The 10,083-nt window shown below is 41.3% G+C and overlaps 1 protein-coding gene across 5 annotated transcripts; it reads right to left on the bottom strand.

Annotated features, from left to right (window-relative positions):
• Nucleotides 1–309: 309 nt before the first annotated feature.
• tbcela (tubulin folding cofactor E-like a) lies at nucleotides 310–9,733 on the bottom strand. Of its 5 annotated transcripts, XM_028420506.1 has the most exons (12): nucleotides 9,657–9,724; nucleotides 9,431–9,537; nucleotides 8,028–8,149; nucleotides 7,835–7,902; nucleotides 6,056–6,238; nucleotides 5,813–5,952; nucleotides 5,548–5,729; nucleotides 5,192–5,448; nucleotides 2,878–3,004; nucleotides 2,609–2,725; nucleotides 2,151–2,262; nucleotides 310–614 (listed from the first exon to the last, which is right to left on the bottom strand). In XM_028420506.1, the coding sequence occupies exons 5-12, from the start codon at nucleotides 6,204–6,206 to the stop codon at nucleotides 408–410; spliced, it is 1,293 nt and encodes a 430-aa protein (XP_028276307.1). In that variant the 5' UTR covers nucleotides 6,207–6,238; nucleotides 7,835–7,902; nucleotides 8,028–8,149; nucleotides 9,431–9,537; nucleotides 9,657–9,724; the 3' UTR covers nucleotides 310–407. The 5 variants fall into 5 exon arrangements, with proteins under 5 accessions (XP_028276307.1, XP_028276310.1, XP_028276305.1 ...); XM_028420509.1 differs by lacking the exon at nucleotides 9,431–9,537 and having other exon boundaries at nucleotides 6,056–6,215; nucleotides 9,657–9,733; XM_028420504.1 differs by lacking the exon at nucleotides 9,431–9,537 and having other exon boundaries at nucleotides 9,657–9,733.
• Nucleotides 9,734–10,083: the final 350 nt, after the last annotated feature.

Here is a 10,083-nt window from a genome sequence, read left to right on the forward strand (position 1 = left end):
TGTTGGATACTTGCCTATGCAGGTGCTATGATACATGCCGTGTGCTAAGAGACAGAGCTGCAGCGAAGCTTTGCTGGTATCTCCGCTAAAGCTTTTGTAGCCGACTGCGAGTTGCTCCTTCAGCCTGTTCTTCATTGTGACAGATTAGTCCACCAGTGGATCCCCTTCAAATAAAGCGGAAACAAAAAAAAAGAAGTAATTCTCCTCAGACTGGCTGCCAGATCCTCCCAGCAGCTCACTGTCCAGCCTCCATTATGGTGCTCATTGATTTTCTCTCTCCCGTTTCCAAAAAGTGGGCAACCACTGCTGTTCCATACACATTTTCCATTTATTGTGTCATTTAGCCAATCAACAAATAATCCAGTTTAATCAGTTCCCTTTCATCAGTTAGCTCGGCACTTGGCTGTTCACTTAGTTTTGGGTACCACCAGTATTTCATCACCATCCTGGATGCTGTAGGAGTGGAGGGCCCGTGTGTTGTACTTCATTTCCTCCGGGCCGAAGGCGCTGCACTTGTCGATGTAGTAGAGCCTCATGCTGTGAGTGGACAGCTGGACCACTGTCGTCAGCTGCTTCTTCAGGTCAGCTACTGTCTGGTCCAAACGGATGCTCAGCTGACACACAAAAATAAAGATGAAATCATGAAACCGTTATAAATAAATCCTTTCACATTACAGAGTTGTGTGATTCATTCCTAAAGGGAACGTTCATGCTCAATTTAAATGTTTATACTGTACCTGTAGTCTGCAGTGCCATGTATCCATCTGAACCGTTATGGTGTGAGTTTTGTAGACATCATTTTTCTCTCTAATACAAAGCTCTGACTTCAAAGCGCCACCAAAAAACGAAATAGAATTGCCCCTTACTCTAAATCATGACCCAGATACTCAAGGACAGACCTTTGTAGCAAACAATTACATTAAGGAAATATTATATACCTCTCCACTTTCAACTACTTACTAGGCAGAACGCATCTATGGGAAACATTATGGTTAAGCCAAACACTGTAAACAAATATGAATGAAGAGCTGTTTTAGGTCTGTGTAGGAGGCTTCAACAGTTGCCATGTCGGCAGCATATGGGTCCACCTGAATTCCCATGTACCGTGAGGGAGGCAGGTGGAGATTTTAACATGGGAGTCTAGAGGGATTGACTCCCTTTTGCAACCAGGCCATAGAGGCCATATTTACACTCCAACATGGGCCTTATATCTCACCCCTAGAGGTTGCTGCTTTGGCTCAGGAGACAAGGATGCCATTATTGATTACGTCCACGAGCACAGTGTGACATCCCGAGTGATACAATTACCATGTGTAGCGTGGTAGAAAACAAAAAAAACATCTTCAAAAGAAGAACTTCACCATATCTAAACCTTTAAACTACAATTTACAAGTTTTCACTTAAGTAGCTTTAAAGCTGGTGATTTTTGCTGATATTGTAAGTAGCTGTCAAACTTGTTGCGGTAGCATGTGTGAAATATCTAAATGCAGCCGGCTCTTTTTTCTCACTACATGCTGTTGTCTTATGTGTTAGTCATGAGTCAAGCTCACTGGCATGCTGTGTGTGACAAATTATGTAGTATATGCTGGAAATAGAACAGAAATGAATAGCTCTGACCCTCCTGGATAAACCCCATTATCATACATACCCAATCTGGCTGCAGTCCATTTCAGGCCAATATCTAGTATTAATATGGGATCCGTGTATTTGAGTTTGGACACATGGTTTGAATTTGCACTGAACTGCTGGTGGGTTAAGTGTTCTTGAATTGAATGTTTTTACAACAAACAGTGTCATGAGTCACAAAGATGAGTTTGTTAACAGCACAATGTTGTTTTGGTTGGGTTAATTTTCTATGATTGCTCATCATGAGCCATTGGCATTTTTTTAATTTTAAGAACTAAAATGTATCCCCAAGCAAAGTTGATACAGTAAAAAGATGTTTGTGACACACATGTAGCAGCTTTATCTGTTGGTTTCAACCATAAATAGCCTAATTTAGAGCTGCCTTGGTGCTGATAAGCCTATTAAATATACACTTAGAGATAACTTAGATAGATATTCTAGGTAAACTCCAACATCACTGTGACTGTAGAGGAAACTGTATTTATTAATGCATTTTGCATGGCAGCCTTAAATGCTTCACTGACCTGTTCTACTTTCTCCTCACAGTGGACCTCCACCTGAGCATGGCAGCGAGGTCGGAGGTCAATCTCAGCAAGCGGCTCCAGCTTCCCATACTTGGTTACTAGAGAATGGTATCTGAGGAGAAGAAAAACATACATACACATGACACTGTGGGACACTCCCAGGACTCAGATCCAGTTTATGTGTTGTAGTGTGCTGGGACCTGGGGGTGGTCTATCAGGAGGCTTGGCTGACACCTGGCTCACCTGATGGTGGCACTATATAGATGCCTGGGCTGTCAGACAATCTCTCCTTCCTTTTCTCCTGGATTTTGGGTTTTGTGAGCTTTGTTTGGTTTTTGCTTGGTTTTACATTCATGCAGGTCACACACATATGCACACACCCAACACTACACACACTGCTGACTAACTGATTTACTTTTTCCAGAGTTTGTAGCTAGCGTAGAAACAGTGCAGTGTACCTATAAGGCAGCTCCTCTTCAGGGTAGTCTAAGTGGTAACGGATGAAGAATCTCTCTGCGTCTTCTCTCTCGCTGTCAGACACGACGCTGCCGTTCAGCACTGATATTGAGGGAAGCCTGGGGGGAAATACGATGCTGTTAAGGAGCAGATATTTGAGACAGTGTACATATCTGAAAATGTGCCACATTATCAAGGGCCAATTCCGTTGAGTGTCTAATGCAGAGTCAAGCCCTTTGAGTGCTATGTTACTCACACTCATAGGACTTACTGTGCTATCATGAGGCTGCGTCGCTCTACATTGGTGTAGGTCTGCAGTAAGGGGATGCCCTGCAGTCGCACCTCCTCCAGCTTGGGGAAGAAGTTGAGCTTCTCAATGTCTTCCCATCGATTGAGACCTGGCAACAAACACACAATTCATCAATTCAATACATTTAACGTCTGTGTACAGATGATGTGAAGGTTGACTGCTGTGGAAATGGTAACAAATTGTAAAATAGGAGCTGTATAAAAGACTAAGAAATATTCTACAGAGGGCTTTCACACTGGCACGGACTATTTTGAATGCATAAGTGTGTTCCACTTAGTAACTAAGTAACACTCATAGTAACTTCCAGTGCACTATAAGTCAATGTGGTGTACAAATGTAAAGAATAAATGTGTGAAATGATGGACGCCTCTCATGCTTGGGTTGTCTACAGACATGTAGAGGCTACCAAGTAATCTGCAGCTAGATTCACATTAGTATATATTTTGTTTAAAGTCAGCAGTGATTTTGATTTGGAAATCTGAAATGAGCTCAAATGTTTTTCATGTTTAAGTCTGCATCAGTCGTTATGCATAGCACAACAGAATTTTGTCCAGCAGCTCTTGGCACAAGAGAAAAGGCAATATATCCAAATGACAATAAATACAAAAATACAAAAGACAGAGGTATTTTGGTCAAGTCCAGCAGAATGTAATAAAGTGCATGTTTTACAACTCTTAAAAATTGTGCTTAAAAAGTGGCTAAATACGACTAAAGAGGCTCTCTGGGCCATCAAATGCCATCACACTGAACAGGTCAAGCACTCTATGCTTACTGGTCATGAGTAAGCCCACCTCTCCCTATCAACCCAACACAAAATGACTATCCAAAAATCAATTAATGGCCGCAGAGTTAGGCCCAGTCACACATTATGACCTCGCTCCTTCACTCTCTCGCGCTCGCTCATGCTGCTGCCGGCATGTTTCTCCGTCGGTTGCCGCAGCAGCCCAACAAGAACAGCATTCTCGTTGGGCCATCTTAAAATGCATATTTCTGCTAGTTTTTACTCTACCAGCTGTCTTATGTAAAGTTATGAATACTTCATCTGTGTGTGCTCTGAACTCTGTGTGTTTGGAGACTCAGTGTGCACCCGAGACAGACACGGACCTGCATAAGGTCAGAAGCAGAGAGGGGAGGACAGAGAAGTAAGCACTGAGTGACAGCAAAGAGTCTCACAATCATTGGAATGAAACAAGAGTCTATTATTAAAGGTAGATACATTATCCTACTATTAGAAGTAGTAAATTAAACCAAATTAAATTTTTTTTTAAACATGCCAAAAAAAGAAAAATCAGTGCCCCTTGTTTCTTAGCATTGTGGAAACCACCCTTAGACCAGATTTCATGCTGGTATCAGCATCCCTCAAGCAAGTGGCCATACTGAAGCTAACGGTGCCCTGGGAGGAGCATATGAAGAAAGACAGCAATGCAAGAGGGATAAATACACCTAACTGCTATAGGACTGCTGCAGACAGGAGTGGCTGCACACTGTCTGTCCAAGACAGGGGTGAAAGGTTTGTGGGAAATTCATTATGCAGGGCCTACAGCCTCCTGGGCATCATTGGGGCGTGCAAAAGGCAATCCATCAGCAGAGCTTCAGAGGCTGCAGGGAAGACCTCAAGATAGCTGTGGATCAGGAGGGACAAGCTGTGGTCCAATGCTGCTCGGACACAGGCTGAATCAGTACCAAATGATCAGTACCAGTCAGGTTTCTAGGAGGAGGGGGCCTGAAGTCGAAAGAACCGAAACCCCTGAATATGTCTGGTGTGTCCAAGTGCATCAGTAGAATGAATTTAGACAATGTCACATAATATATATTATATATCATTATTACATTATATTACAACAACACGGTTGCATTAATCCACTACTGAATGTAAAGCCCTGTGGCCTTATCATCCCATGAGCTGTGACATTATCTCCATGTTTGGAAAATGAGCTTTTTTTGAAGGAAAAGAATTAAGAGATGACTGGAAAAAGAGATGTTTCTCTGCGCCTCAGGCGTAGGAGAATTGACAAAAGGATGCACTGAACATGTCTTCAGATGTTGTTTTTTTTCCCCCCTCTCTAAAGAACTCTAAAAATAGCCTAGTCTGATATTCCCAAAAATAGTAATGATTTCTGAGATAAGAGCTGACATTAAGAGGGATCTGTTGTGACGCTCAACACAAAGATTTCCAGATACAGTGATGTATTTGCTTGTGCTAATTTTATCATTTTGGATAGAATGCAATATTCTGACAAACAAGAATTCAGCATTTCCTCTGGGTAACACTGACCTGAGTTATGAAGGTTGATGCTGCGTAGGTTGGGGAAGAGGCGCTGCAGGATGTCCTTGCTGTCCTGAATGGAGGCCAAGTTGTTGTTGGCCATGACCAGAGTGTCCAGGCTGGGGAACATGGAGCCAAATTTACGGACCTCAGCCCAGTCCTGGAGGCTATTGTCGGTGATGTGAAGCAGACGCAGGGTGGGGCAGGCCACGCTCGAGGCACTCACACTACTGTACTCATTAAGGCACAGGAACAACTCCTCCAGCCTGCAGAAGAGCACAGGACAGAGTGACACGATGACACGATGATGTGATGTGATGGTGTATTACTGAAAGAGACTGATCTTGTGTAAGTGTTGTTCTTACTCAGGTATCTCACGAGTGAGCAGCAGCACAGTGTCCCAGGACACTTGGGTATTGTTGAGAACGAGCCGTCGGACCCGGGAAAACGCTTCAGCCCATCGTGGTTCCAGGATCATTCCTGCCAGGGGGTTGGAGCTGAGATTGAGGAACTCCAAATTGGGAATGCTGGACACAATTTTACTGATCTGAAAAATAAGATGATTTTTTTAGATTAAAAAACATAAAAGGGATTTGCTGACATAATTCATGACTGTAATAAATTCGACACCTCGTGCCAGTTTTGCAGCTTGTTACCAGACAGGTCCAGCTCTATGACGTGAGCACAGAAGGCAGCTATCTCAGCCTGGTCTCCTGCCCTGCTGATCCCACAGTTATGCAACACCAGCACACTGGGCAGGTTCAGACGGTCTGAGAAGAAAGAGACATGAATAAGAATCAGTCGAATGGAGTTTTGTATGTTGATGCTGCAAACGCAAAGCATTTGAAAACTAAACATTGCTCTCCAGCTCACCTTTCATAGGGGAACCCTGGGGCCCTGCTGTTGGCACCACTACCACCCCCATACCGGGCCCTCTCCGGTATGGGAAGTTCTCTGGGCTGTACTTCTCACTCATTACCTCCACAAAGGAACGGCCCTCCTCCATGTCCTCTGGTGGCTCCATGGCTCCTTCCTGCTGAGCAGACTTCCCTTCAGCTGGCCAGCAGTGAGGAAACGAAACATTCACAGTTATCTGGCAGTGGGAACACTGGTGCAAGGGAGTCCAGCATGTGGGTGGTTCAAGTGTTTACCACTACATTATTGTAGTAAACACTTGAACTCTAAAAACCTTTTCTACAGCAGTCCTAACAAAAATCACTCCAGGCTGGGGTCTATCATTTTTCAATTAGTTAAACATATAAAAAATGCAATTCTTTTTTTAAATAATCAGTAAATCACATGCATTAGTGAAAAATGACAATCACACTCACAGCTAAAATGCACTATTTGAAATAATATGAAGTAAATCCTTAGATTATGTTGAACTGCAACTAGATCATACAAGATCACACAAAATCCATTTTACCAGGCTTCAAGCTCTGGGTTTGTTTCCAACCAATCAGAGGAGAACGACAACAGTAAGAAGCAATTTGATTGGCTGTTAACCTGTAAATGACTGTGGCAGGCAGATGGTTTACCCACACAGTTTCTACAGTACGGATGGTGTGTAACCTAGAGTTCTTAGCATTTTCTGTGTGATTAAAAGAAATGACCGATCATCACAATATGTGATCTGTTTAAAAGTAATATATTTTGCTGGGCCAAACTTGCAGGAAGTTTGGAACTTGTAGTGTAATCACTTGCTGCTGAGTTTTTTCATTGTGCTATCCTGTGATGATGCAACAGGATTCCCCAGTAGAGAAAATATTGTATCAAAATGAGACCATATGCAAAGTAATGACAGCATCTACAGACGCACAAAGTTAAAGTACTGCAGTTAATTTACCCATAATTTTAACTGGAAACTCAGTTTAATTGGCCATCTACTCTTGAATATCCAACACGTTTCTTAGAATAATGTTTGCTTTTCAGGGAAACACAAACATCTGAAAACCTCATCTTTAAAGTGAGTGTTTTGAAAATAATAAAAAAAAATGTTTGAGGGTGTGGAGTTACAGAAAAAGGACCATAGCAGCCCTCAGTGAGTAGCTCATCTGTGATTGATGCTCGCAGAGGCAACATTATGGACAAAAAAAATACAGATTTACAGATTTGATAGATATAGATTCTAAAAAATTTCCTTTTTTGTCTGGGGAAGAACAAACAGAAGCTTTCTGCTGGACTTTAAAAAATAAAACACAATGCAACAACGGCCTTTCTGACCAAACTTGTTTTAAAATGCTTGGTGGGCAGAGACTCACTGTGGAATCTGCTGTAGGCTAGCATACATTATGTAAGAGATTTGCTAGAATAAAAAATAGTGGAATCCTGTTACCAAATCTAATTTGATAAAAATGGACTGCATGTGTTACTCTTCAGCTATTAAATTAGGGCATTACAATGTGATTGTATTATATATGACTATCAGTTTTCACACGCCTGGATTTTACTTGAATGTTTATTAATGTTTAGAATTTATTAGGTTTTATTTTTATTTTATATTTCTAACCTGTTTTTTTGAGTATACATGGAGCACCTGGAATGAAAGCAATTTCCCCCTGGGATCAATAAAGTATTTGCAGACAAAAAAATACACATCAGACATCGACCTATTTCTAAACTATCATGGTTCTGTGGCAGAAAAGCTCTTACCTGAAGAGACGTCTGCTTTATTATGGCCGCTATCAGTGCTCACTGTCTTCTGTTTGTGTACTGATGGCCTGTCAAAGAAACCACAGGCAACCTTGCTTCACTTGCATGCACTACATATTTATTCAATCTATTTAGGTGCTCCCAAAATCCATGCACAAGACAACATGTAGGTGAAAGAGAGAGATGCTCTTACTCCAGAGTGGCAGGTGAGGATGACAGATGTGTACAGAAAAACCAGATGTTGCTCCTTCCTGATCAGCTGGCAGGGTTTTGCTCCAGACAGGCCAGAAACGGAGCAGCACTCACCACATGACACTTGAGAACAAACAAGGGCAAAGATCACTTTCTGATTTGTAAATCATTTGCCAGTATCAGTATACTGTAGCACAGGAGCATGGACACACTGCTGTGACCAGCCAAACTGCCTTCACAGCATAAATCAGACAGGAGTTTCCTCACAAGGTTTAAAGCAACAGTTCATGCTAACATCAAATAATAAACATATTTTCAACCAACACAAGACAATTATGCTGTGTCTATTTGTGGGTGTCACCAATATAGGCTCAAACTATAATTAACTAGTGTGAACTAAATAGGATAAATAATTTGAATATCAGACAGAGACGTTAAAAACACAAGCTGTGTTGGGAGTTAATCCTTCTACGCGGAGTCCCCTTGAAATCCCCACACTTTACATTTCTGCTGTTTTCAGTATCATATGTGCTTAACAGATTTAAAACACATGCAAGAATGAACAGGCAGGAAATTCACTTACATTCGGCACACATCTGGTTAAAAACCACAAAGTTGTTTGGATGAAAACATTATTTTTAAAGCTTTCCAGCCAATGCTTAACATGCAGGAACGTGAACGTCGCTTCACTGTCAACTGCTTAATAAAGTGGATATTTTCTTTCAAGTTGTGCAACAATTCACAATTGATTCAGGCCGAACTGTTGTGTAACGCGTTGTGATTTGTAAAAGATCTTAAATGGCATTGTTACTTAAGGCACCGACCAATAGGAAGAAGGCATGTATAAAGTGACAGGCTTTGTATTGGAGTTATGTATGTTCTGTAACAGCAGCACAGCTGCCAGGCTCCACTGAAGACTCTGGTGTTTTCCCTCTTCTTAGCTACTCAGGGAATATGAAACCTCACAGATTTAAAATGCATCGTTGTGCGATTAAAATCGATGCATACATAAATTCGGCATATTTGTGTTTAATAAATAACGAGTTATTTGAATAAAAGTTTCACTTTTCTGGCTTCAGTCCGGGCTACAAGGCGTCATTCATTTGGACAAAACGCTGCTGGACACAACAAGAAAGCGATAATAAAAGTAGGACATTTGCTGCTGTGGAAGTTAATATTTCTATAAAATGTACACCGATCTGATGTCAAATCCTTGTTGATTAGAAAAACATCTAATCGGTGTCGTTTAATATTTTAAACAGGACGAAAAAATCACGTCAACCTTAAAATTCACAGATTTTTAAACGGAGTTTGTTTTGTTTTTTTCTCCCAAAGGAAAGCCAATATAGTAAACAACAACATCACTTTGCATTTGAGTACGAAGTAAAGAAAACAGCGTTTAACTGATAAACGGTGAGGACACACTGCCTGCTGCAGACAGCCGGGAAGCAGACAGAGTCCAGTCCAGACTCACAATCAGAGTCTGACCCCCAGCAGCAGCTCGATGGAGCCTGAGATGGATTACAGATGGCAGCGATATAAATACACTTTCAGTAATCAACAGTTAATGACAGTACGCTCAGACAACACGTCAGAAACTCACCAAATATTGGGTCGTCGTTGTACATACCTTTAACGTCTACTTTGAATCCCCCTTGTTGATGAAAACAAACCAACTGTCATTCTGCTATCCCCTACATCCCGGAAGTGACGTAGCTGGAAAGCAGATGCGGGTTTTTTTTTTATTAAATAACATAATACATAGTTTTATTAATAATTTTAGTAACGTATCTATATATTTTCTTTGACTATTATACTGTAATTAAAAAAATAAATAAAACCAAAAACCTTAATAAATAGCGCTGTGATGTCATTACTGCTGATGATTTACGTTGCCTCGTTTCATGTGCAGCTTCCCTGATACTCTGTCATTAATGTGATGTTATTGTGATAGATCTTTGTCACGGCAGATATTTTAACTAATAACATTATTGATGGCTTAACTTAGTTTAGGGCTCTGGTTCTGTGCTTTGTGGCTCACTAGGACACTTTTCACA

Source organism: Parambassis ranga, chromosome 13 (genome assembly GCF_900634625.1).
Source record: "Parambassis ranga chromosome 13, fParRan2.1, whole genome shotgun sequence".
NCBI classification, from domain to species: Eukaryota; Metazoa; Chordata; class Actinopteri; family Ambassidae; genus Parambassis; species Parambassis ranga.